Raw genomic sequence first — 26926 nt, 5'->3', positions numbered from 1 at the left:
CACCACTGTCCTCCTTGCCCCAGTGCCAGTGAGGCTCTCAGAGGTCCCCTGCGACCCTCACCAAGCCGCACCTGGAGTCCTGGCTCCAGCTGGCCTGTGGCCGTCCCGGGTCAGCCTGTGTCCTCCGAGCAAAGCGACTGTGACCTGGGAGCCCCTCCACCTCCACCCCGCCTGACCACAGCCGGGCTGGATGGTGGCAGGATGCCTGGCTAGGAGATGGCATTAGTTAGCTCCCGTGCACACCCGCTGTGGTTTTCTACCTGATTACCGCAGAAGCCTTTCCCGTGGCAGGTGGCCGTTGTTGGTGTTCAGGGTAAGTGGTTGGATGCAGGATGTCTCAGCACATCTGGGTGCTGTCACATGAGAAGTGAGAGGGAGGGGTCCCCACACAACTGTCAGTGTACACATACGTGTATGTGTGTACATACGGGTGTGTGTGTGTGCATGTATGTGTGTGCATGTTTGCATAGGGCGTGCATTTACACGTGTACTTGTACATGTGTTACGTACATGTGTGTGCACACGTGTGTGCTAGCCTCCTCCTGGAGCTTAGTGCCGCCTGTCTTTTCTCCAGAATGAGAGGCCCCATGTGGCTAAGAAGCTGTATTACATTTTGGAATCGGCCTCCCTCACCCCCTTTTCTTTCAGCGCCAGCTCTCTCCTAGGACATCAGTTTTTTCTTATGTTTGTTTCAATTGTGGTAAAATCAATTCACAGGACATTTACCATCTTAAACATTTTCAAGCATCCAGTACGTTCATACTGTCATGCAACCACTTTCGAGAAGTCATCGTGCGAAAGGGGAACTCTGTGCCCATCACCGATTGCCCCTTCCTCTCTCCCAAGCCCAGCTTCTGACAGCTGCCATTGTACCTTCCGTCTCTCTGAACTTGACCACTCTAGGTGCCTCATAGAATAAGCTGAATCAGCCAGTATTTTCCCTTTGGGGACTGGCCTTATTTAACTCCCAGCCCTCAAGGTCCATCCCCCTTGTAGCCTGTGTCAGAATTTCATTCCTTTTCAGGGCTGAATAATATTCCCTTGTGGGACTAGACCACATTTCGTTTGTCCATTCATCCCTCAGTGGACACTGGGCCGCCTCAGCCTCTTGACGGTAGTGAGTCATGCTGCGGTGAACAGGTTTCTCCACTCTGTCTGGTATCGTTGTTGCAAATACTCCTAGGCCCCCTGGTCTGTCTGTCTGGGGTGTCAGTCCATCGATCGGTTCTAGGAACCAGGAAATGAAGGCCACCCCACCGGGAAGCTCTTCCCACAAGCCTCGGGCATCCCTGGGCAGCTGGTGTCTGCAAGGCTGGTCCAATTAGGGAATGGCATTTTGTGTTACCATTTCACAGAGGACGAAGGAACAGGGAGGTGAAGTAACTTGCCCCAAGGCTCCCAGCTGGGAAGTAGCCGAACAGGGATTGGACCTGAGCCCAGTGGTTGTGAAGAGCCTGCCCACCCGTCCACGGCCCATCATCAGATGCTTGTACACGGTGCCAGGAGCAGGGCGCGAGCGTGTGCATGGGTTTGGCAGCACTTGTGGGCGGTGCAGACGCCAGTATGTTTGTACCTGAGGCCCAGGGCATTGGTAACCAACACAAGTGTACACGGGGCCCCGGTTATGGCTTCGGGGGTGGGCCCGCCGGTCTCTCCTGTCACTCAGACCGCAGGGACTGCTGTGCCTCCTGATGGTGATGTGCCAAGCAGCCAAGTTCCCCTGAATCCCCTGGAAAAGTTTGCTGACATCTGAGTTAGTCTTGCACAAGTGCTTTTTCCATTTTCAGCTCCATTACACCCGAAGTACAATGCATTAGTTTGCAGACAGGCTCCGGATGACCCAGTTAGTGCTATTTCTAAACGGATCCTTCCTCTCTCTTTTCATACCACCATTCAAGAAATCAAGACATCTCCCGCTGGGAGACACCAGCCTTCTCCCCCGCAGAAGTGCACCCCATGAGGTTGAACGGACCCTGGTTCCTGTGGGCACGCTTTATTTGGGAAGGCCAAGACCCGTGTGTGTGTGTGTGTGTGTGTGTGTGTGTGTGCACGCGCATACGTGCATGTGTGCACACGGCCTTCTCCTCAGCATGTCCTGCTCCCCTTCTGTCCTCTCCCCCTGCCTGCCCCCCGGATTCCAGCTTCGGTCACCTGCCAGCATCCAGGTCCATCCTCCTGGCCATTCCTCCTAAAGGTGCAAAGCATTGTCTCTGCTCCCTCTTCACTCTCTTTCCCTGAATCTCCATGACTAGGAAGTAGGCTGCCAGCACGGATGTAATCAAGACCGCACGTTCTGCGGACTGTCCCAGCTTCTTTGCTCGGGAGCAGGCTGGGCCCTGCCTGACACTTGGTCAGGCTGGGGAGTGAGCCCGGTCACCCTGAGGCACCTTCCTCAGGATCTTCAAAGAGCCAGCTACAGTGGGCACAAAATGCCCTTAAATCATTTGGCGGGGAGACAAGGAACAGAAGTTACTCCTTAATTCTCGTATGGAGAATTGGGGCAGTCAGGTGGGCCACCCTGCTTCTCTCTCTCTGCTGGCCCCCTGCTTGAGCCCCATCTGACCTGAGTGCTTGGGTTCCAGAACTGTGACCCGCTCTGCTGCAGGAGTCCACTTGGCTGGGCAGTCATGACCTGGGACTGTGACCTCAGTCTGCACATATGTCTTCTACCAGAAAGACAGAGATCCTGAGGGCTGGGAGGGACCCACATGGTTGAGAAAGGCCTGTGGCATCAGTGACAAGGCAAAATCCATAAAACAAAGGACAGATGGGAATCCTGCATATGGTGCCAGGGTCAGCCCGTGGTCAGTGGCCTTCTGAGCCTATTTCGGGCTTTGGAAGTTGCCACGCCAGGTCCTGGGGGAGGGCAGATGGGGGGAGAGCCGTCCTGTCTAAGGGGAGCGTCATCCCCCAGCAGCCTTGGAAATCAGAGGCCCCAGCCGAATGAGCAGGCCTGGCCAGGGGTTGGGTGTGAGGTTGCTGTGACACGGGCAGGAGTCCCTGGGGTGCGGGCAGCAGGGTGTTCACCACGAGGCACAGAGGGAGCCTTGCCATGGAATGAGAAGAACGGGGAGGTGGGCAGAAGGGCCTGACTGTCCTGCCTGCATCGAACACCACTTGTGGTGTGCCTCCTGCTGGCAGGCCGACCCTTAACAGCTTAGGGTGCTGACCCAAATCACCCGTCCCGATTCTGGGTTGGGGTCCCTGCCTTTTCAAGTACGAAGATGCCTTACAAAGTGACCAAATCCTCAATGCGATGGGAGCTGTAATTGCAGTGTTTTCAAATTAGGGAAACCGTAAGGACAAAGGCCACCATGAATTCCATGAGGCCTTTAAATGATGTGGGGTGGCCCCGGGCACTCAGGGAACAGGGTCCAGCCAACCTAGGCCGCTCCTGCCTGGCTCCGGGCTGGGCCTTCCTCATTCTCCAGCGTGGCTGGTGGGGTGTGGCCGTCCAGGGCTGCTGAGCTAATGCTGGGGGAAGGGCAACTGGTGTCTGGCCTGTGCTGGCCTAGATGCCCAGGGTCAGGTGCCGGGGCGGGATCAGGAAACCTCTGCCCCAGGGTTGTTGAACTGGTTGAACCTGCTTCTGCCTCTGCAGTGGGTCCCTGGAAGCAGCGTGGTGGGGAGGGACTGGTGTGTACCCCCCCCCACCCCAACTGCATCTCCAGGACTTAAACATCCCTCCTACGGAGCCGGAGCCGTCGGAGTGCAGCTGGCCCACCTTCTCCCGAGCCAGCAACTCACCCTCTGGGGTCTGCCGCTGCCTCCTTGTTGTCTGGGCGGGTGTCCCCCTTTCTTAATGTCATGATCGTTAGTGAATTCCACACACGGGTGGATTTCACAGACTTCACCGTCATTTCCCTAAACTGTTGGCTCATGAATTCATCACCTCCTTGTGAAATGGGGACAGTGACTTCTTCGCTTGTAAGAGGAGCACAGTAGGGCTGGCGGAGAATCTTCCAGAATGTGCCTCCACTGTGCACACCACCAGCCCTCCACACTGCCCTGACACAGGAGCAGAGGCTCTGGGATGGCTGGGTGGGGGCGGATCCCCTGAGAACTGCAGGGTTCTCCCACAGGCCGCGCTGTTGACTTGTGTTTTTTAACCTAGTCCAAGTCATAAACGTCCCCGTTGGCGAGTCAGCAGACTGCGTGCAGAAGCATTTGTCCTGTGGGCTTCTCCCTCTGTGTGACTAATGTCCCCGCTTCCCATTTGGGGGCTGCGGTGAGCTCCTGGTGGGTGTGGCTGACCTGACACGTGTCTGCTTAGATCTGCAGCCTCATGCGAGGGGGCATCGCAGAGCGAGGAGGCGTCCGAGTTGGCCATCGCATCATTGAGATCAACGGGCAGAGTGTGGTGGCCACGGCGCATGAGAAGATAGTCCAGGCTCTTTCTAACTCGGTCGGAGAGGTAAGGCCATGTCCGTCGTCATCTTGCTGGAGTCAGAACCGGAGTCTAGGGCCGTCTGAGCCCTGATCAGCGTCTGTGCCCCAGAGGAGGGTTATAGGAGGTGCTCGGGAAAGCCCCCGGTCCCCTTCCCAGAAAAACCTTCCTTCTCAGGGGAGCTCGGCCTTGCTGGGACCTTGGAGCCTGCCCGTGCTGGTCATGGGCTCCCACCTTGAACTCTGCCAGTCACTCCCTCTCCAAGGGGCCCTGGGCATCAGCTGAGCCAGCGGGGCTGTGTCTCCCACCCAGGGAGTGCCTGTGACAAGGACGAGCGGATGGCAGGCGGCATTTGGCTGTTCATTCCAGCTCTGTGCAGTGGACAGGAGGGCAAAGGTGGTTGACGCAGGTTCTGGAACTGGGTCTTGCATGCTCAGTGTGGGCGCCCTGCCCTCTGCAGGACTCACCCCGCCGGGGCACAAGGCTCTGGTCCGGGGTTCGCCCCTCTGCATGCTTCCTGCCTGCTTCCTGCCCATGGAGCAGGCCAGCCGTGGCTGCTGCACCCTTTCCTGCGTCGCTGGCATTAACCTTCTCCCTTTTCTAGTTCTTTCTGGCATCAGTGCAATGCCAGCTTGAGGCAGACAAGGGTCAGAGCGGAGGGGCACAGGTTTCCTGAAGAACTTATAAGTGAACAGGGTAATTTGGGGTGAGAAGGAAGGTGCTCAGAGTGTGTGGAACCGTGTCCGGAAAGAGGCCTCCCCCAGCACGTGTGTGGGGGTGTTAGTGGCAGTGGGGGCGTGTGAAGGGGGGAGTCAGAACGAATGGGGTGAGGGTCTCCCCGGGAGAAGCGCAGGAGGCTGAGACCACTGCAGAGGTGGGTCAGGAGAGGGGCCAGTTGCAAAGGGCATGGGTGCTGGGTGGAAGTCCACATTTGATTCTCTGGGCTGCAGAAGGCCCCAGGGGCTGAGCCGGGGACTGCAGGCTCGGGCTCTGTGGTGGTGGGGAGAGGGTGTGGCTTGCATCTTGGTAGCCACAGGATGGAGCTTGGCCCCTGGGGGAGTGGGTGGGTGCTATTTCCGGGGCGGGGGGGCTTCTGGCCACATTTCCTGGGGGCCTACTCTATTTTGTGAAACTACCAGGCTGGGGGAGGAGGCCTATTTTCCTGGAGATTGGTGGTGGCAGATGGCTGGCTCTCAAGAGGGAGGGGGGGCCAGGTAGGTGCCATTAGCCTCGTTTTACAAATGGCTTCAAAGAAAGGAAAATCCAATTTTCCTAAGTGGATGTTTGAAATGGCCACCCCACTGGGGCGACCAGCCTCATACCTACGAAGAAACCAATCAGGTGGAGGAGAAATGTTTCCCAGTCTTCAGACCTGAGATGAATTGGTATTCGAAGAGGCACAGAAGCAGCCGAGGATGTGGCTGGGGGATGGAAGTGTCTGCCTGCCGTCTTCCGGCATCCCTGAGCGCCTTTAGAAAATCAGTCCCTGATAATAAGACGTGAGGTTTTGGGTGGGTTTCAGATTGAGGAGTGACACAGAGTACTCTGATGGAAGAAGCCATGTCAGGGAAATGATGGCGGCATTAAAATCTAAGTTGATCCCATAGATCCTGGTGGTGGGGGTGGGCAGGGAGCATGTGACACTGTGAAAACCGTCTGCACAACTGGTCTCTCTCTGGGTCAGTCAGAAGGGGGGCTTGAGATCTGCTTGCCACACCGTGCCCCCCACTGCCGCCAGCCGCCTCTTGCTGGGCTCTGGGAGGGTGAGGCCCGCAGCACCCATGCCGTCCAGACCTCCAAGAGCCACGGGCATAGTCAGAGGAGATCAGATCAGCAGAAGCAGAGCCCAGCTCCTGTGTGCTTTCACTGGTTTCACTCTTCCTCCCAGAGCCGTCATGGGGGGGAGGTTGCCCCACAAGGTCAGTCTCCCTGGGGAGCCATCTCGAGCCTCGCTTGTGTACCCAGCCCCTTGGAGCCAGAGACTGAGGCCAGGCTTCGAAGGCTCATTTGCTAACCGACCCCCAAAGGATGAGGGGGAGGGGGGGTACAAGGTCCCTAGCCCTCAGTGAGCAAGTTCTCGGACCCCAGAACACTCACGTTCCCTGGCTTCATGGGAAGGGCTTCAGAGGCCTGCTCACCCCCCAGCCTGCCCCCAGCTGAGTGGGCGAACTGTAGTCACAAAAGTCTGATTTCTTTGCCCCTCTGCTGTCAGCTTGAGCTGAGGGTAAAGCGAGCACCGGCCCGGGAAGGCCAGCTAGGAGTCTGTGGCAGCCGGAAACGCTTTCTAACCCTCAACGAGGTGCTCACTCTTCCTTCCTTGGCAAGCTGGGACTTTGTGCAGAAAGCCCTCAGGGGGTCCTGAAGCAAGCGGTGGCCGAGTGTGTGTGTTCCGTTGACCGCATCGAGGGGACGGGAACTGCGAGGGGGAGCCGGTTCAGCCCCTGTCTCTCGTTGACAGATCCACATGAAAACCATGCCGGCTGCCATGTTCAGGCTCCTGACGGGCCAGGAGACCCCGCTGTACATCTAGGCCCCCAGCCTGCACCGCCCAGCCGTCTGGGTTCAGCGGAGCTGGAAAGGCTGGACCCAGGACCTGACCCCGACCCCACAGCCTACCCAAGGACACTGGCTCCTCTGAAGGGTGTGCCCTCATGACCCAACTTTCGGTGTTTTTTTTTGTTTTTGGACAAAAGGGGTATGTCTTCATCAAAGGAGAGTCACAGGAAGCGATCTCTGTAAAACAGTCACGTGTTTTGCCCATCCTGACCCGTGTTCTCGTTGTGGCGGCAAAGGGTGTTTCTTTGTACCCGTGTGTGGTGTGGAGTGTGTCTTTCCTCCCTGAAGCCGTGGAGAGCGGACGTGAAGGGAGCCCTGCGAGGACAGCAAGCTCGGGCGGGGGGACAGCGGCCGTCCCCTCCTGCCCCCTCCTTCCCCTGGGGGGGGGCTGGGTGCTTCAGGGGAGGGCGCCCTGACAGCCGCAAGGGGGCCGGTGGCGCTGCTGCAGCCCGGATCCCGGGGTGGGATTTGTAAGTGAAGTCCGGGAACCTGTGATTGTATTTAACCAGAAGGGAGACGCTCCTGAGTTAAATAAAAGATGATGGCTACAACAGCGAAACTCCATATTTATTTAGACAATATCACGGTTTTGACTTTTACTTTGACAAGCCGTTCTTGAGACTTCAGGGTTTTCAGATGGCCCACCAGCACACCTGCTGCTCCTGTCCTCACCCGAGGCTCCGAGGCTCCATGGACTTGTGTGGGCACCCTTCCTGCTGGCCGCCTCTCCCCCGACAAGCCCCCCATGGGGTGGGGCCCGCCGGCTCCTCCTCCCAGGGACAAGGGACGCAGCGGCAGCCTTCTGTTTCCAATCTCTGTCTACACACACACATCCACACACGAGCTCCCCCATCCCCCAAAGCCAAAACCCACCCTGGAAGACTCTGCCACTCCCGGGGCAGCCGGTGGCCAGCTCAGATCACTGGGCGAGCCAGGCGTCACCGCGAGCAGTATTAGAGCGTGTGTAGATAACGTGAAACGTAGTCTAGTTCAGTTCATTAGAGGTCATTGTTAACTGACGTCCTTTTGTCTGGAAGTCTCCTTTTTTGGCCCCGGCCTTGAAGAATACACTGTGACTTAAAAAGCCTTACCATGCAGTAACTAAAACTTTAGGATTACTGTATTCAAGGAGTGACCTGTGTGTTGCATGCAGCCGACCTTAGGAAGACTCGTTAATATCACTAATAAACCAGAAGTCATGATGAAAAGCGGTTTGTGTGGCTGGTTTGTTAACAGAGAAATGGATGCCTGACTTCCCTCCACCTTGACGCCTCACCCTGTGGCTCTGCGGTGGTGCCGTGTTTGCTGACAGCATCCCCTTTGGTTCTGGTGCCTCGGGGGGCTCTTTCCAGGGAGGTCGGAGGGGTGGGTGGTCCAGGCACCAGGTGTCAGGCCTGCCCCCCCACCCCATACCAGGGAGGAGACAGGCTGCTGACGAGTTGAATTAGGGAGAGAAGGAGCCTTGCCATTCTCCTGGTTTAAATTTCAGTGATTCCAGGAGAGGTGAGTTGCATGCATCTGTAAAACAAAGTTGGACCGTCCATCCCGATGGCGTCTGCTTACCTGTAGGGTCCTTTGTGGCTTGTCACCTGGCGTAGGGAGTTAGGAGTGAACATGGTCTTTGATCAGAAGGCTGGAGGTGGGATTTGTCACCCCCCGACCCCCGCCCTTGGTCCGGGGAGCTTGGCCTGGTAGGACCCACCTCTGGCCTGCCTGCAAGCCATCTGCACTCCACGCTGTGAGCTACTGATGAGGCCCTTCGCAGCTAGCCTGACATGGCCCACACCCCTGGGAGACGAGAGGCAATGTCACGTGAATAAAAGCGGGAGGGAAAGGCCCCCTCCGCTCAAGAGAGCCAAGGGGTGTGTCCCTGCGTTGCCCAAGAAAGGGCAAGTGAACAGGCTCAGGAGACAAAAGCCATGGGTAGCAAGTGTTGGGGGCGGGGGAAGGTCCCACCAAACGATTCACATTAAAAACCCAAATTAAAAAGTGCTCTGAGCCAGTGGCCTGCATTCCTCCAGGAAGCCTCGGATGTCACATGTGTGGAGGGGCAGCTGTGGGCCAGCCCTGGCGGGCACCTGCCCTCTGCCTCTCAGCCCCCAGGCCACGGTCTCTCTGCCTCTGTCCCAATTAGACCCAGAGACACAGAGGACAGAAATAGTTTTTATTAAAACACGGATCATTATGAAAACACCTTGAGGTACATTAAATAAATACAACCTTCAAGTTGTACAAACCAGTCTCCTGTGGCTTGAAAACAATTTCCTATAAATTCTGCCTAATAGCAGCATCTGTGAATCAATACAGCTGAGGGGCGGGGGTGGGAACACATCCACTTGAAAGCAGCTTTCTGTTACACAGTTTGTTACAAGCATTCAGTCTGCATTGCTGTCATGGGCTGAAGGAGACCTCAGGTCCTTGTGAAGGATGAGCTTATTTGCCATAGAGATGGGGTCCAGAACTCACCCACCTCAGCGTCATTTCGGCCCCCAAGGCAAATGGCAGTGTCTGGACAGGCTCTGGCCCCCATGCTGAGCTGAACCCACCTGGGTTGTGGGGAAAAGGCAGGGAGAGTGCCCAGGACCCAGGCTTGTGCAGGTGGGGGGGGTCCCTGCAGGTGGGGGCCCCGGGCCTTAGCTTCCCGGAACAGCAAGGCTCTGCCCGGTCCGCTGATGCTGTATTAGGAGGAGAGATGGGAGACGGTGCACCAGCAAGGGGAAGCAGCTTCCCCCCCCGCCACGCGCCCCCATGGTTTGGGGTTGGGGTGCTTGCTGCTGGGCTCCTGGCCCCCGGATGCTGCTGAGCAGAGCAGGGTCTCTAAAACTGGCCAGTTGGGTCCCTGGCTTGTTCCTAGTGGCTCTAACTGGCACTTCTCTCTTACTGGGACCTCCCCGCAAGCCGGGCCCCTGGGCCCTGCTAGAGCCCATGTGGGCCACCTGGGGCCCCAAGCAGATGGGCAGAAGGTTCTAGTTCAGTGGTATAAAATTGGATATAGTCTTCTCAACTGCAAGCTAGAGTTGCTGCGAGCAAATGCACAACTGAGCGTGGAAAGGTGCGTGAAGGGCAGAGCCCTTGAGAACATCCGGGACTCTGGGTTTCAGCTGAGCACCCGCTTGTACCCAAGTGGAGGCCCAGGCTGCTGCAGGAGCCCCGGATGGCAGAAGAAACACTGTCCCACTGCAAGGGGAGGAGCAAAGGACACAGAGCTCCAGGGCAGGCTCCCAGCGGCTGCTTTCCCTGGCTGCAGGATAAAATACTGATGCCCGAGCTCCACCCCAGATGTGCGAGTGGGAAGGCAAGGGGCTGGCCTCACTCAGACTGCAGCTGGGTCAGGGAGTGCAGGCTTGGCCCCAGGGCTCAGCCCAGGGACACTGCTGTGTGCGCCCCCAAGCCTGAGTGTGGGCCCCCCCACAGGGGGGCACGAAAACCCCCCCGCAGCTTGCTATGCTCTGCTCCCACCCCAGACACACTGAAAATGCCCGGATTCAGAGGCCATGAATGCTGTGCTGATGGGCTTAGGGGAGGCGGCTTGGAAAAACCATCAAATTAACTGTACGTGTGAAGGGATTTGCTTTGGGGGGACTTCAAAAGCCCTCAGCTGAGAAAAATGAGAGAAGCGATTTCCCATTTTGCAGTCTGGATAAAGTGCTCATTTCATCTCTGGGATTCTCCAGTGGAAAAGTTCCGGTTGGCATCAGAAGGCCTGATGGGTCCAGCTCTCTCACCTCACCCAGAGGCAAGGGAAGCAATGACCAAGAACACTACTGAAGCAAAGTGTTCAAAGCTGACCATCACTGCAGGCTCCCTGCACCTCTGTTCCTGGGGGCTCCAGGCGTCCAGCCTGCAGACCCCCACCCCCCCGCCCCGCCAGCCCCTTCCCAGCTTCCAACCACACAGACACGTCCCCAGCACGCTGGCTACAGTGGGGTGCAGAGCAGAGGGAAGGGCAGCACACAGCCCCTAGAGGTCTGGACGCCAAGCAACAGTGGGCAACCGTCGAGTCCTCCCCTTGCACGCCCCATGCCAGGCCCTTGGGCTCTCGGCTGAGAACTGTGGGTTATGGGCTGCTTGTTCAAGGCAAGAGCACGGCACGGGTGCTGGGGGCCACTGTTGTGGATGGCACGGGGACAGGCGTTCCCATGGCTATGGAAAGTTCTTAAGGACAGTGCTGCTCCAGGGCCATTGCTGGAAGTGGCTGATGTTAATGTTGCCGGCACAGGAGGGAGTGGGGGCAGGGGAGGCCCAAGAAAGGCAAAATGCCCAAGCTGCCACTGCAGAGAGGCTGGGCCTGTCTGCTTCCACGTACCCAGCTCAGTGGGTGTTGTGTGGAAAGAAATGATTGACAACCTGCATCTTCCCATGCAGATGTGGCTGCTGCCTGGCTGGGAAGGGAATGTTCTGGGTCATCAGAGATCTGCTTTCTGAGGAGGTGCACAGATCCTGGGATACAGGCCCCTCCCCCCAGACCTCCACCCATCCGGGCCATCCTGGGGAGCACAGACGCAGGGAGAACCCTCGAAGGGGCTCGCCACAAGTGTCTGCAGAGGAGGAGACGGTAGACAGCCGGAGAGACAGTGGGAAGGGTACCCCAGAGCGGAAGCCCAGGAGACTAGGTGACCAGGGCGGGGTGGGGGTGCTGAGCAAAGCTCCCTGCCACACCAGCTTGCTTTTCTGGAGGCGGAGGCGGCCAGGCCAGGCCACGCCGAGGTCCCCTGTTGTGATTCGTACGCACGATAGCCCTGCTTCCTGCAGGCGGAGAGCTGGGCCCGGGCTGCCATCCGTGCCAGAATTACCCATTGTCTTTCCAGTCAGCACATGAGAAAGGGTAGAACATGGAGTGATACAAACCACAGAAGAAAATGGTCTCATTTTACTTGATACCCTCCTCTATCCACTAAACACTCAACTGAATCAGAGGGGAGAGTCTTGCTTCTTGACGGCCCTGATTTTGAAGATACTTGGTGTCTCTGGTGTCACCTGTCACTGCAGTCCCAGAACGCTGGTTAGGTGCTACATGCCTGACAAAACCAGAGAGCTCACGGTGGCCACGAGAGTCATTCTTCTGTGTTACCAGCACCGGTAGGAAGTGTCATCCACAAGACAACAACGGACCGGATCCTTCTCAAGAGAGGGACAGCAGTTCCCCGCCTGGGCCAGCCCGAGATACTCCTGGGCCACAGGCCCCTCTCCCCGCAAGCACAGTGGCCTCCAGCAAGGACGCTCGGGCCCCGGCCCGTCCGTGTCCCCATCAGGACCCGTGGCCTGTTCACACCTGGTCCAGAACGCCGGCACTGAACGCCGCCTCCTCCACGTGGGGCTCCTCAGAGGGGACCCCCGGGCGGAAGGTGCCCACCACATGCCGCACCTCCGGAGGGAGGGCACAGTTCGAGTGTTCCAAAAATTTAGCCACCAAAACCCTGGCGTCTGCGTGGGCCTTGCTGTCCACTAAAGAGTGCGGCCGCTCCTTGAAGACTGTTGGTAAGGCCTCTGGCTTTACCCGTGGGTCGGTTTTCCAAGCATCTGGCGGCCCAGCCAGAGAGAGCGGGTGCCGACCCGCACAGGCAGCCGTGACAGAGTGAGCTCGGGAAACTAAAAATCAAAGGAAAAAGAGAACATCTGAAAACCACCAAAACAAAACAAAACAAAACGCAGCTGTTAAGCAAACGCCAGTCTGCTTGGGACACACTTTCGGCTGGAATTTCCATGTTTCTGGGCTGGCTCGCTGGGCGTGTCCCCCTTCCTGTGTCCCTTCATCCCCCGTGTGGCCTGGCCCCTCTCAGCCCTGAGTTGAGCTGGGGTTAATCTAGAGGCGTCACAGTCCCCCCGGAGCTGAAGGGCTGGAGGTCTGCGGGCAAAATGCGAAGAGGCAGGGAGAGAGGGGCAGGTGCAGGTAGGGATCCCCCTTGCATTTGTCTCTGCTGGAATTCCTGCACTCCCAGGGGCGCTGGCCCTTCTCAGCCTTCCTTGGCTCAATGGCTTTTGCCCCTGTGGGTCCGAGGGCATCTAGAGATGGGTCTGCCTGAAGACCAGAGCTGGGGGTGACAGAGGGGCAAGGAGGGCCCCCTCACCCTCCCACCATGTCAAGGGGTGAGAGCAGCCACTGCTCAGTGCACCAGAGCTCAGAGCACCTGGGCCCTGCTCCCAGGCCGAGGTCAGGGGCAACATCACTAGCTCCCAGCAGGGCCATGGCTGCTCTGGGTGACTCAAGGAACAAGCCATGGTCTGACGGTGCCTGCAGAGAAAGCCAGCCCCGGGCAGTCCCCTGTGACCGGCTCCCCAGGGACCAGATTAAGGCCTGACTCACCTACAGCATATTTCAGGTACACAAAGGAAACACATTCTGGGTGGTTTGGCATATTTTTGGTGGCAGTGGAGCCAGCCTGACGGTTAAGCACCAGGAACTGTAAAAACCTCACATGCAAGGCCCATCTCCCGTCCAAAGGGCGTCTCATAAATACAGTGAAGCAAGCGGTCACGTGCCTGTTACATCAGCTGTAGCCTCTAATGGGACAGAAGGGAAGGCAAGGCCGTTCTTTCAAAGCCCTCACAGCTGGAGAGCCCGTGCTCCTGGCTGGCACTGCAAAGCCCGGACTCGGGCAGAGGCAGCCAAGGACCACGAGTCACCTCCCCTCCCCCATCTCGCAGCAGATGTCTAAGTGCTTTAGAAAAGGAGGGTCTCACCGGTCCCCGAAGCAGCCCTGGACAGTCCTGCTTCCAGGTCCCGGCTGCAGGACGGGGTGTGTGAAGAGGCACTGCCTTAATCAGAGAGAGAATTCAGTTAGCACGTGGCAGGGGAAAGGGATTCCTGACTACAGGATTCTCACCCTCCCGTGGCTGACGACTGTCTTCGATGCCAGGCCAGCAGAGGGAGGCTCTTGCACTTGCGTGAAGCCGTGTGCAGGTCGGACAGCAGCAGTCCCACAGCTGGCACCCCCACGGGGCAGGCGGCATCCCCAGGGCAGGGCGCGGCGGGCCAGTGCCCCGAGCAACCCCAGTGCCCCGAGCAACCCCAGTGCCCTTCGTCAGAGGGCCCAACCGCACCCGAGGGTCCCCAGAGACCCCGGGGAGGCACACGCTTTTGACACGTGGAACAGTAGCTGTCTTGTCTGGCTGAGGAGACACGGCGTGGTCTGCGCCCACAGGGTGTGTGGGGTCACGGAGAACGTCCTGTGACAACTTGTGATCAAACCACCGCTTCTCCTCAGCCCCACCCCCAAAATGTCACAGTTTGCAGAGCCCAAATTTCCCTGCAGGGGGGATAGGCCAGAGGAAGCCATCGGGGCCACAGAGCAGACACTCCAGGTGCATGGGATCGTCCCCCAGACGTGAACGGGTAACAGCCCTCACGGGGAAGAGACAAGGGCTGAGTCTGGAATATTCCGGCACGGGGCTGGGGAGGTGGGGGGGGAGGGTCTGACGGAGTTCTGACTCGTGAGCGGGCAGCCGAATGTGGGAGGGGAGGGCAGCGAGACAGAGGGATGCAGGCCAAGGAGCCTGCGGGGCAAATCTGGCATTCCCAGCAGGAGGGCCCTTGTAGGCAATGACCTTGGCGGGTTCCTGGTTCCTTTCAGGGATACAGTTCTCCTGGGGCACGGATCCTGTCTATTTGGGGTTCAGCTGGACAAGACCACTGAGTCCAAGCACCAAGTGGGCCTCTTCAGGGCTCTTTCGGTTCCAGTGCACCGAGTCTGCACTCCGATGGCCCTGCAGCCGCAAGTCCCACCCAACTTTACCAGCAAAGACACTGCCATCCTCCCCCCTCTAAACGAGCACCATGGGAGGAAGTGTGGGTTCTCTGGCTTCAGGGGGCACCAGGCACCCTGGGGGGCTGGCATGAAATGCAAATCCTGGGCTTCTGGGCACAGGAACTCTGACGCCAGGTCCAACAGCCCAGGGAGGGCGCTGCCCCCTCAGTCACATGGGGTGATTGTGACAAGCTCCAGGCCACACAGGGAGTGCTGCCAAGGGGCCCAAAGAGCCACCAAGGCTGATGGATGGATACAGCCTGTGGCCACCTGCCTGACCTGAGTCCCCACCGGGGCCCCAGAGTTGGTATGTAACCGGCAGGCTAATGTCAGGGGCTAGCTGACCCTGGGTGGGCTCTCATCAAGCCAATTCTTCCATCCCTTCTCCCCTGACGCCCCAGCCAGAAAGTAGAAAGCCTGGTGGGTGCACAGCAGGGGCCCCTAATTGTCCACCCCTCCCTAGGGCCCTCGGGCACTAAGGCCACATTGCCAAAGTGGCCCCAGAGCACAGGTCCCAAGGCCTGGCCTCGACTCTCAGCTCACTGAGGCCTGCAGTGTCCAGGGCAGAGCAGGGCACATGCTGGGGACGCAGCAGGGCTGGACCAGTCATACCTGCCACACCGGAGGAGCATGAAGTGGGGTCGCTGGTGGAGCGGGCCACACGGCTGGGACCTGGCACCACCCAAGTGCCCTGGTTAGGGCCCTCCAGGGACTCGAGGCCAGGTGGCAGGGGCTGGGAGGCACCCGCAGGGCCTTCGGGGCTCAGGCCTTGTGCAGTGGCGCCCTCAGATGCCAGGAGGCTCGAGCTACCTGTGGGCTCTGCAAGGCAAGAACATAACATTAGGCTGGCGCTGGGCCGCCGCAGAGCCACCCACGAAGGGCCCCGCGCATGCCCACGCTCCTGTTGGAGCTGAGAGTGAAAGTCTCGGCCTCCTGGAGCCCTCTCAGGGGGCCCGAGTCATCTGCCCTTCAACACCTCCTCTAGACCAACCTGTAATCCCGAGGGCGTGGGAACACGGAGCAGGTTTACAAGAGCTCTATGGTGTGGGAAGGTTTGGGTGGACACCAGATGATCTCCCAAAAATCATTCCAGGAGGGGATGGGGCGCGGGGCACTTACACTCTCCACACTCCTCAAGAGACTAAAAGTCAGGAAACAGCCCCATCTCGCATCCAGGGCCTGCCTTGGGGGTCTGAAGGCCAGGAAGGGGGGGCATCACAGAATGCTCGAGGCACACAGCCCAAGCAGAGAAAGGCAGGGCTCGGATGGGCAAGAGGGCATCCTAGCCGGGTCCTCCTGAGCCCGAGAACCTGTCTGCCATGCACACAGGGCACAGTCCAGGGCCTGGGGTGCAAGCCCTGCCCTGGGCAGGCAGGGGCAGGAAGGCCTGCTTGGTTGTCAAAACGTGGGTCAGGCCAGCAGTGTCATTGCCCAGGAATGTGTCAGCATTCAGACCCACTGCCTCCGAAACTCGGGGGTAGGCCCAGCTATTGGAGTTTGAACAAGCCCCCGGGGGATTCTGATGTCTCCCCCACCCCCAACCAAGTGCGCGATCCATTGCTCTATCCCTGTGATGCTGGTCAGGTCCCGTTCCAGCCCAGGACCACTCCAACCACTCCAAGGCTGGCCCCCAGAGGGACCGGATCAGAATCTGTCTTAATAAGATCGCAGGGACCTGTGCGCACATTATTAATGCTTGAAAAGCACTGCTCCCTCCTCTTTTATCCCATTACCAGACAACCTCAGAGCTGTCTTCCATGAGGCTCCTCACCCATCAGGGGCAGAATTTTGATGTGAGCAGCTCACCCTGGGGGCTGTTTGTAAGAATCACAGCAGCCTGAAAACTCCGGGGTGGGAAGCTTTGGGGTCTGTCCTTCTCATCCCTCTCCGTGGGTCCCGTGGGAGGCCTCTCTGTTTCCAGAGCCCTCCTATCTGCGAGCTTGCCCTAGGCCCAGGGGTTTACAGGTGACCTCCCACTTAATCCTCCCGGCTCTCCCAGGCTACCACTCAGGAAACGCGGCTGAGAGGCCTCAGGGGAAGAGGGTCACGAGGCCACGAGTGGCAGAGCTGGATGGAAGCAGCCCACTTCTAGAGCACTCCTGCTTTACCAGCCCTCCACTGTCTACCCCTGCCCTCTCCATAGATGCTTTGAGACAATTAGCAGTCCATCTGGAAAAAGAGAAGGATGAACTGAACTTCACAAATCAGAGCAAAAAAAAAAAAATTCTTAGGATGATTAATCTTTTTTTTTTGGTAAGAGGTGGGGAGGTGTAGGGAGGGGCAGAGGGAGAGGGAGAGAGATTCTCAAGCAGGCTTCACACTCAGTGCACAGTTCAACTGGGGGCTCTGTCACCTGCCCCTGAGATCATGACCTGAGCTGAAATCGAGAGTCGGACATTCAACCAAGCCACCCAGGCGCCCCAGTCTTTTTCTTTTTTAAGATATTAGGAGAATAGTCGTCGAAAATATAGAAGAATAAATCTACAAACTTGGAGTGAAGACAGACTTTGTAAACTTGATAGACACCGGAAAGGAGAAGCCTGATAAATCTGACAAGAAAAATCGTGCAACTTGTGTGCAAAAGGCATCGTTAACAGGGAGGAAGCAGAGCACAAACAGAAAAGGCATCCCTGCCACGGACAGCAAAGGGAGGAAATGTCCTATTTAACAAATATTTTTCTTATAAATCTACAAAACACAAACCACAAAAGACTGCAAAAAAGTGGACCCCAAACTGACCTACAAGTGGGTAACAAATATGTAAAAAGCGCTCACAATCTTGTGAGCGTATGCCTCACGTGCAGGGGGGACAGGCTCATCAGGAGCGAAGACGTCTTGGCACGTCATAAACACTGTTGGGTATGGACGCTGGAGGCAAAACCCTTCCAGAATGCCACGTGGCCAACACGTCCGAACCTAAAATACCCCTTTCCTTGGACTCCGCAATTTCACTCATAGGAATTGATTCGAAGGGAATGAGTGGGCAAGCACTCAAAGCCGAATGTATCCACATAGAAAAGAAACACTTCCCGTATCCTTAGAAAACCTCAACCAGCAAGTGAAATTATTAACTGTATCAAAATCACACAGCGGCATAGTAAAATTATCCCCAATCCTCTTCATTCTTGCTGATTCCTCTCAATCTGTTTTCCTCTTTTTTATAGCTTTCTTGAGGTGTAATGGCCACCCCAAACCCTGCACATTTTTAATATATACCATTTGATGAGATTGGACATAAGCATATATCCTCGATCCCAACTTTCTTAATGTCAGCGCTAATCCAATGGCTGAGCTCCCCAGGGAGATAGAGTCACAGAGAGAGAACTATGACTTAGCTCCGAACAGCTCTCATTAATGGAAACTTACAGAGTTAGGGTAACACGACAGGGAAAGCTCCGAGCCCAAGACATTTTTGTACCCCCTCACCAGCTTGTGTTGTGAGCCTGTTTGCACAGCACTAATCATCCTAATGGACTTCCAGCTTCTCACCTAATGGATCACAAGCATTTTTCCTAATTAGTGTATGATGATATATTTACCATATGTATCATATTTTCCTTGACTCCTATCAATGCACGTCATCGTCCCTGTAAGTTTTTACTATTATGAAAAATGTAAGTTATCTTCAGAATGTTTACGGTTTTCTCTTCTTTTTTTTGCATTACTCCCCTAGGGCGGTTCCAGAAGTGTGATCACCACATCTAACGGCATAAACAGTTTTATGGTTCTTTATCAAGATGCTTTGCCAAAGGGGTGGGTTGATTTACAAGCTGCCAGTCAGGGCTGGGTGGAGTAGCTTCCCTCTGGCCTTGCCAGCCTCTGGTAATGTCCTCATTACTCTTTTATTTCAATAAGTGAAAAACAATACCAGCATCTACCCCCTTCCGGGCACCCCCACCCCCCAAAATTCTAGACCTCATACGTGAGTCCAACAAGGTTGCAGGATACCAGACGGACACACAAGAATGAATCGCATCCGTACCGCCATCGGTCACGTGCATTAACGAGTGTGCAGAAACCCAAAGTAAAAACACAACACCATTTACAGCTGCTCCAAAGAAAATGAAACTCCCGAGTATACACTTAACAGAACATATTCAGGATCTGTGTTCCGAAAATGATAAGATGCTGAAGAAAGCAATCGAAGATCCAAAGCCACGGAGAGGCAGCCTTACCAGAAGGCTCAGACGTGCAAAGCAGTTCTACCCAAGTTGTTCTGCAGGCTTCATGCCATTCCTGCCCCACTCCCAGCTCGAGTTTTTGTGGACACAGACAAGTGGGTTCTAAGAGGGAGATGGAAATACGCAGGCTGTAGAGTCCCTAGAACGATCCTGACGAAGAGCAGCGTGGAGGTGCGGCTGGCCGATGGGAAGGCTTAGCACAGGGCGACCAGTCGTCAGAGCAGAGGGACTGACACACAGAAGAACAGAGCAGAACGCGGGGCCTGGAAATACCCCCACGCCGTTATGCCCAGCTGACTTCTGACAAAGGTACACAAGCAACAAATGATCTGGAACAGCTGGATATGCATAGGCCAAAAAATGACATGGACCTCAACCTCACCCCATCCAGAAATTACCTGGCGGGAGACATCTTTTCTAAAGTGAAACCTGCTTGGCCTGCTGTCCCATGAGTGTGTCTGTCCATTCTCCATATAATCCCGCCCACTTCCAGGTCTGGGTCCTCTGCCAGGAGTCAGTGTTGGAAGCAGCCCCGAGCTTCCCAGTTGAGCCCAGTTAACTGTCCGGATCCTGGGCAGTCAGGAAGGCCCCTCCTGGATGAATATCCTGACTCCTCTGTCCATCTCTACCTGCCCTGGGCTCTCGGAGCCACCAGGCTGCTTGGCCTCGCTGACCTTGCTCCCCTCCAGAACTTACATTTTTGGGAGTGATGTGGTTGGAATGGGGAGAGGGCCCCATCAGCCCAAAGTGCATGCTGGACTGATCACACCAGCACAGTGTGATCACCCGTGGTGGGGACTGAGACACACTGTGCTCTGCAGTCATCTCTGGGAAGGCCACAGGGTACCACCTCTTAGACACAGCGTTCAATGGCTGCTGGGGGCCACCAAGTGAAGGACAAGGTCACTGCCAAATCCTAGAATGGCAGAGACCAGGCTCCTACAACCCAGAGGCATCTTCGAAGGATGGCCCCTTCTTATTCCTCAGAGGTTAACTAGAGTTGGGGCCGGGGGCAGACAGCCCTGGGACTGTAATGGTGGTCTTTCTGGGACCCTTAGTTATCTCACATGAGTTAGCTGACTTCCGTCTCTGAATAAACCCACCCACATGAGCCCACCCGAAGACCCAGCCCCTGCCCATTTGTTCCCTCTGCTACTAGGGGTTGTCTGCTTTCCTGACACCTCAGATGACCTCTCCGCCTCTGGCTTTGTACAGGGCTCCCACCCCCGTCTGAGAGGAGACCTTCCACATTCTTCCTTCAGTGTCTGCCAGGATACAACTTCCAGCGTCCTTCCCCCTGCCTCTCCTGCCAAAGCCAATGGGCACAGGGGTCCAGGCCTGGCTCCCTCCCAAGGGAAAAGCCCAGTAGACATGGAACTTGCTATAATTTTAGCTCTAGAAAAGCCACCCGAGATCAAGTCAAGAGTCTCTTCAAACCCATACCCCTCAAGTGGAGGAGAAAGGGCGCTGGGGGGGAGGGGGCAAGTCCCTTGAGAGAAAGCAAGAGGGCCCCCAGGTGTACTGACTCACGACCGCATGCTGTTAAGGGAGGAGCTCAAGAACGTATATGCAACTGACCAGCAAAGGCTGTAGCAAATTCCAACCCCTTAAAAAGCAAGCAGGGCAGCGAGGGCAGTAGCAAGGAGGAGGAGAGAAAGGAACAGGAGGAGGAAAGGTGCTTTGAAAAATAGAAACTTACTTCAAATGCTGAAAGGGGCGAGATTACCTTGTGTGCTGAAGCCAGCCGTGGTGTCTGGGTCCCCAGGGCTGGACTCGGTCGTCTGCGGATCCACACTCGTAAGCTAGGGCGAGAAATGAAGCATCAGATGGGTCATCTGTAGTTTGGAGGGGACCATGACAGGCTCCAGAAATTGTCACTGCCAAGGCCAAAGCCCGTCTCTCTGACCTCTGAAAACAGAGTGCCCAGCGCTCCCCAAGAGCCCACCGGGGCCAGGTGCCGGCCACCCTGAGCCCACTCACCTTCCACTTCCGGGGGCACTGTTGGGGGCCGACAAAGGCCACACGGGCTCCTCCAGAGTCACTGTAGGAGGTAGGAGAGCCCCTGGTCTCACTTCTAATGCCCTCCCCCCAACCGCTCTCCTCCCTGCATCCACAGCAGGAAGAATAAAGCCACGGGGGACAGACAGTCATGAGACCTGTAATGCGTTGGGCCAGCACAGCTTGGATCCAGGGTGGACATTTAAGAAACAATCTCGGCCTCCCTGAGCTCCCAGGCTCCCCCAGGGCTTCCATTCGCTCCTCCTCCCTTTTGCCTTCTGCAGATGCAGTCACGAAGTTGCTCCCAAGCCTGCCGTCCCTGCCTGAGCTCGAGCTCAGGGTCCGCGTCCACAGGGCCGTGTGCTCGGCTGAACGTGGGCCCCGTGACTCTGCACACACTGTCCCGACCTGGTGGCGGGGGTGGCCGTGAAGACTGCATCGTGTTTGGAAGTCATCATGATCTTGCATTTTTCTTCTTGAATGGATCATTCTGCCCAGAGAGGCCTTTGGGAGTATGGGGGGGCGGGGGGACAGGAGGAAGACCAGACCTCCTCTGCTGGGTGGGAATGGGGCACCTCTGCTCTCCTGCCCTGTCTTCGCCTGCCCCATCCTCTGCTCGCACACTCGGTTCCCACCCTGGGTGACCACAACCATTCCATTGCTCCTTTTAGGGGATAACGGCCCCCCACAGACCATGTGCCTGACTGTCATGAACACCATACACGTGTGCCTCTGTGCTATCTCCGAAAGTGATTTCGGAATCCTTGTGTTATTTCAGAATTGCTTTGGGGACCTGCTTGCAAATAATGAGCTCTGGGGGAGGTCTGGGAAGGTGAGGTGGGCCCCTGCGGCTTGGTCGGATTCCAGCTCAGGTAATTACATTCCTGCCTCCCTTGTCTCCTGCCACTTCAATCAGACAGCTGAGAGGCTCCGTCTCCTCTTTCCACCAGGCTGGAGCTGTGGCAGGTGCTGGGCTGCAGCCCTCCCACTGACACAAAATGGGGAAAGTGTGCCCCCGGCAGGGACCCGGACAGGGTTTGGGGAGCAAGAGCAGCACCTGCGGCCAAGACCCAGAGCCCCCTAACTGTTCCCTTTGATCCCACTTATGTGTAGTACCGCACATGCTATGTTCCTTCCCCAGCACAGCCCATTCTGCTGGGGAGGGAACTGGGGGAGGGAGAGTCCCATGGCCACCAACGCTCACTCGCTTTTTCACTGACATCGCTATCTGCCTACAATCCATGCTGGAAATCTCTGTCGAGAATATTCTGCTAAATCACACAAAAAAGAACAACACCCTCAAGGTTCATTCCCTTCTAATCCTCTTCCTGACTCTTAAAACTTTTTATTTATTTATTTTTATTTTGCAGGCATGGGTGGCCACTTGGACACTCGAGGCCTGAAGAAGAGCTTCTGGTAATAAAGAAATATAAATAAAACAAGAGAAATAAAAGGCACAGTGGGACAAGGTCAGGAGGAAATTGGATTCATTTCATATTTCGCAGCAGCGGCACTGGCTTCCCTCTGGCTCTCGGTCAAATCTGGTTTTGAGAACAGACAGCTCCTGGCAGCCTATCTATCACATCTCACAAGCGCGGTGTCAAGGGTTTAATTTGAATTTGGTCCTCCCTGATGGCCAAGGCCACCTCGCCACCCAAAAACTGGGGAGGGAATAGCTGTGAGGTTCACACGGCATTTTCAATTAAATAGGCAGCAGAGAAGGGGGGAGAAGACACATATTTATGGCACGGAATTTAAGTTGAAATTTGAGTTTAGCAATAAAGGTTTATGACAGCTCTTGCAGGAGAGGGCCGCTGAGAGGTGAGGCTGTGCATATCGCTTTGCGGGGGACAGTCGGAGGTTGCGTTTACTTATTCCCAGACACGTTATATTGACCAGTTGTTGTAATTAAAAAGTCCATTGGGGGCGCCTGGGTGGCTCAGCTGGTTAAAGGTCTGACTCTTGATTTCGGCTAAGGTTATGATCTCAGGGTTGTGAGTTCAAGCCCCACCTCAGGCTCCACACTGGGCATGATGCCTGCTTGAGATTCTGTCTCCCTCTCCCTCACTCCCCTGCTCACATGTGTGCACGTGCTCTCTCTCTCTCTCAAAAAGCAAAAATAAAAATAAAAAAGTCAGTTGGCGTTGGGCAAATAAGCTGAATCTCCTCGTCGCCTTTTAGGAAGCTCTGTGGCTAAGACACCCGCATGAAAATTCTGCCCTATTTCTGCAGTAAATTTCCCATTCCTGGGTTGGGTCAACCAGTGTGTATCAGATTTATACCAGATTTTCTTTGGGGGTGATTGTCTGCAATCACAGAAAATGTGAATTGAGATCTTAGCCTAGTGTCCCAAGGAAATCTTTGAAGAGGGTTTGCTTTCCAGATTTTTAAATGTAAAGGTGATTTCATTTGAAACTGTAAATTCTAACCTTTAGGACTGGTGGTTGGCTGCACCTCTTGCCCTGTCCACTGCCTGTCTCACGATTTCTAGTCTCCTACCTCAGGTTTCCCTCCTGCCTGCCAGATGGCCACCAAATGAAAATTCCTGAGGCCCCGCTGGATCATGTCAACTCCAAATGCCAAGCCGTTAGTTCTGCGAGGAGGGGATTCTGCTCAGCTCACGGCTCCATATCCCACAGAACACAGCACAGTCTTCTGTGGTCCCTGGAACGTAAGCCTGTCATCCGCACAGGAAGTTCAAACTGGCAAATTCTCGGGAACTTTCCTGCTATAGAAAGGAATGCACCTCTTTGGATCCTGCCCCACAGTTGTGGTCTCGAGCTATGGGAAAGAGAAGGACATTGCAAACGAAGTCTCCAATCTGGAAGAGTGAATGGGTCAACGTGAATGCGCTCAGTCAAGGGGTGCTTTCCCTTCCTGAATTAAAAATCTCCCCAAATGAGCGGCCTCCTGCCCGGATACAGAGCTCACATAACACATACTGTGCTCTTCCGTCAGTCCGTCTTCCTCCTTTATCCAGATGAGCCCTGTAGGCAATTTACATGCCATTTGTCCACAAGGGAAGTAATTAACCTCCCCTCACCCTGGGAGAAAGGATGGCGCTGTAAAGGGGGGCAGCTCCTCACTGTCCGCAGGTGGGAGGGCCGCCCCAGGGGAGGGGGCAGCTGGCCAGCGCAGACTTCCCTCTGTGAACTGGAATGGGTTTCATTGACTTTCAGCCTCCCAGGGGTGTCTGTGGGATTGAAAAGTGCTGCCAGACCATGGGGTCAAAGAGAATGGGCCCAGCAAGGCGCAGGCTTCCCCTGGAGGGGAGAATGGCAGTGGCCCCTTAATCACCAGCTCCCCCCCCAACCCCAGAGGGGCTGGCCCAGAGAAAGGCCAGGTGGACCCACACTTCTTCCGCAGATCAGATTTGTGGAGACCCTTGTAAGCTGGCCATTTCTGAGCCAACGCAATATGAGACGGGTCTTCCTTTGCCCTGAGGATTTTATCATCAAAATGATGTGAAAGAAATCTCCATTTAGAAAATTCTCAATCATTTTGGAGAACAGTGTCCTATTAGAACCAACATTATCCTCCCACATACAGACGGTCCCCTATGTAGGATGGCTCAACTTAGGATTTTTCAACTTCACGATGGTGCAAAAGCGATAGGCCTTCAGGAGAAAGAAACTATAGTTAGAATTTTTGCTGTTGATTTTTTTTCTCCGGGCTAGCGACTGGTGGTACTCCCATGCTGCTGGGGGGTGGGGTGAGGGCAATAGGCCACCAGGGCCAACAACCGGCACAATTCGCAACTATTCTGCACCCACATAACCATCTGTTCTTCACTTCCAGTACAGTGTCCAAGAGATTACCAGATAGTCAACACTCCATTATCAAACGGGCTTTGTGTGTGATGGTTATGTCCAACTGTGGGCTAATGTTAGTGTTCTGAGCACATTTCAGGTGGGCTGGGCTAAGCTATGCTGGTTGGTAGGTTAGGGGTATTAAGGAAATATTCAAATTACGAGGGGTTTCTCAGGTTGTAACCCCATTATAAGTCGAGGAAGATCTGTATTCCACACTCCAGAAGAAAAGAGTAAACCAGCGATGGAACACTCATCAGTATCCTTCTGGTGAGCAAGTGTGGGGTGGTGCGTCAAATGTCACACCCAAATCCAGAGGCCACTTTCCAGCATCCAGGTCCTTGATAGGCTGGAGGGAGGTGTTCCCCATTTCTATCATCAGGACTGTGCTGTTGAGGGGTTCTTGCCATCAGGACTGAGAAGCAAAGGGCTCTGAGAAGTCCTGCTGCTCTCCACAGGGTAGTGGACCCAGAATCACTCATCCTTTCATGACATTCTCTCTTCTGGAAATGGGAGTGACGGGTCACAGAAGGGAGAACAGAGAGGCAGGCCAGAGTTGGTCCCCAGCATGGAGCTGAATTCCTGTGATGGCAATTAGCAGCAGGTGGAGGGGTGAAAGCAGAGCTCCCTCTATCTTCTGCGCAAGGCAGTCCTGGAGAATTCCACACCTCTGGGCTTGCTGGGGTCTCCGGGCCCATGTACTGCCCCGCCTGGCACCCCTGCTGGTCACAGGGCAGAGCTGACCATCTGAGGCTGGGTCAGCCTGCCTTCTATGGACTCCCCTCCCAGACCCTGGTTCAGCTGCTCTCACCCTCCCACCCCCACCCCAGGCCCTTCCACAGCCCCTTGGTAAACCCTTAAGCCCCAGGCGCACAGTCCTTCTAACTACCTCCTATCTTCTCTTCTCTTGGCCAAGCATCTGACAAGAGTGATGTCTCCAGTTTCCAGTGCGTCTCTGGAACAGCAGCACAGCAGGGGGAGCTGGAGCTCAGGTAGGAATGCAAATTCTCAGCAGGATCCCCCTCCCCAGCTACTGACTCAGAAGCTCTGGGGGTGGGCTCAGCCACCCGTATTTGACTGACAAGCCTGGGATGCCCCCTGGAGTCCAAGAACTACTGGCTCACACCCCTGCTACACCTCCTCATGTCCCATCCCCTCCTCCAGCCCATGCCAGCACTACCCCACTGCCCCTTACAGCTGCTCCTGCCAAGGTCACCAGCAGTCTCTGGATGGTGAGCCTGGGGGACCAGGGTCAGCCCTTCACAGCCTCTGGGCGGCACTTGGCCCATCTCTTCCTTCCTGAACCACTGTGTCTGTGAGTCCTGGCCCTCTAGGAGCCCCTTTGTCCTCTGTCTGCTTTGCAGCCCGTTCTGTTCCTCTAGCACCCTGAAGTATTGCCATTCCGTAGGGACCACCCAACCCCTCCTGGTTCCCCAGAATTTGGTGACCATCTCTGCGGCTAACCCGGATGTCTCCAAGGCTCCAAGCTACAGAACCTATCACCCCATGGACACTGCGTGGATGTTCTGATGACCTCAGAAACCACTGAGCTGCCCGAGCAGGTCACCGTTGACCCACGTCATACTCATTTCAGACTCATCCTGAGCGGCCTTCTGTTTTGATGATTTGCATGCTGCGCTGTCCCTTCTTCTGAACCTTGCCACCTAACCCCCACTCAGCTTGAGCCCTCAGCTCATAGAGGCTCCCTGTGAGCTGAGGGCTCACAAACACCCCCAAATATGATTGGATGCCCCTTCCCAGTACCCTCCAGCAGGGCACGGGCTCCGCTCAGAGTTCTTATGACTCCCTTCACAGGACACAGTTTCCATTGATAATACTGATTTGAATTATTTTTATCATAGAGAGGAAAATAAATCACTGCAGAAAGGCAGAATTCTCCACTCAGCTTTTTACAGAATTCAAGAGAAATGCAATTATTATAAGTTTAGAAATACGATTTCACAGTCATGCTTTGCTTCTCCACTAATGGGTCCCACCCCCACCCCAACCCCAGGCAGCTCCCACACGTCTGTTCATACTGTGGGCAGAAAAAAGGCCAGGAGTCCTTGGCCTGGTCCCTGTCTGCTGTTTGCAGCCTGATGAGCTGGTCCAGGACATTTCAGGGCAAGAGTAGGTGGAGAAGGAAGGCCCAGAGGCTCAGGTAGCCCACACTGTCACCTGCCACCAGGGTGGGCTGGGGCAGCCCGAGCAGTCGTGCCTAGGTGACTCTCAAGGAGAATCCTTCTTGCA

At 55.8% G+C, this 26926-nt stretch overlaps 2 protein-coding genes and 1 long non-coding RNA gene across 5 annotated transcripts in view; 2 read left to right on the top strand and 1 right to left on the bottom strand.

Annotated features, from left to right (window-relative positions):
• The window catches only part of APBA2 (amyloid beta precursor protein binding family A member 2), a 218292-nt gene extending 210508 nt beyond the window's left edge, over nucleotides 1-7784 (top strand). For all 3 annotated transcript variants that reach the window (XM_034667971.1, XM_034667970.1, XM_034667969.1), the window contains 2 exons: nucleotides 4274-4414; nucleotides 6846-7784. In XM_034667971.1, the coding sequence (XP_034523862.1) occupies nucleotides 4274-4414; nucleotides 6846-6917 (213 nt within the window). In that variant the 3' untranslated portion in view covers nucleotides 6918-7784. The remainder of the gene's footprint in view (nucleotides 1-4273; nucleotides 4415-6845) is intronic.
• A 1304-nt stretch (nucleotides 7785-9088) lies between these two features.
• Nucleotides 9089-26926, bottom strand: part of FAM189A1 (family with sequence similarity 189 member A1) — a gene marked incomplete at its 5' end in the record, with an annotated part of 496657 nt that continues 478819 nt past the window's right edge. Inside the window, 4 exons of the mRNA XM_019808470.2 lie at nucleotides 9089-12532; nucleotides 13625-13699; nucleotides 15301-15507; nucleotides 20596-20671. Of these exons, the coding sequence (XP_019664029.2) occupies nucleotides 12210-12532; nucleotides 13625-13699; nucleotides 15301-15507; nucleotides 20596-20671 (681 nt within the window). The remainder of the gene's footprint in view (nucleotides 12533-13624; nucleotides 13700-15300; nucleotides 15508-20595; nucleotides 20672-26926) is intronic.
• Nucleotides 21945-26301, top strand: LOC117803734. Its single transcript, XR_004627728.1, has 3 exons — nucleotides 21945-24946; nucleotides 25593-25668; nucleotides 26085-26301. It is a non-coding gene; the product is annotated as an uncharacterized LOC117803734 (long non-coding RNA).

The sequence above is a fragment of the Ailuropoda melanoleuca genome, chromosome 9, assembly GCF_002007445.2.
Source record: "Ailuropoda melanoleuca isolate Jingjing chromosome 9, ASM200744v2, whole genome shotgun sequence".
Lineage (NCBI taxonomy): Eukaryota > Metazoa > Chordata > Mammalia > Carnivora > Ursidae > Ailuropoda > Ailuropoda melanoleuca.
The sequence above is the reverse complement of the archived record's forward strand: the minus strand, read 5'-3'. Positions and strand labels throughout refer to the sequence as shown.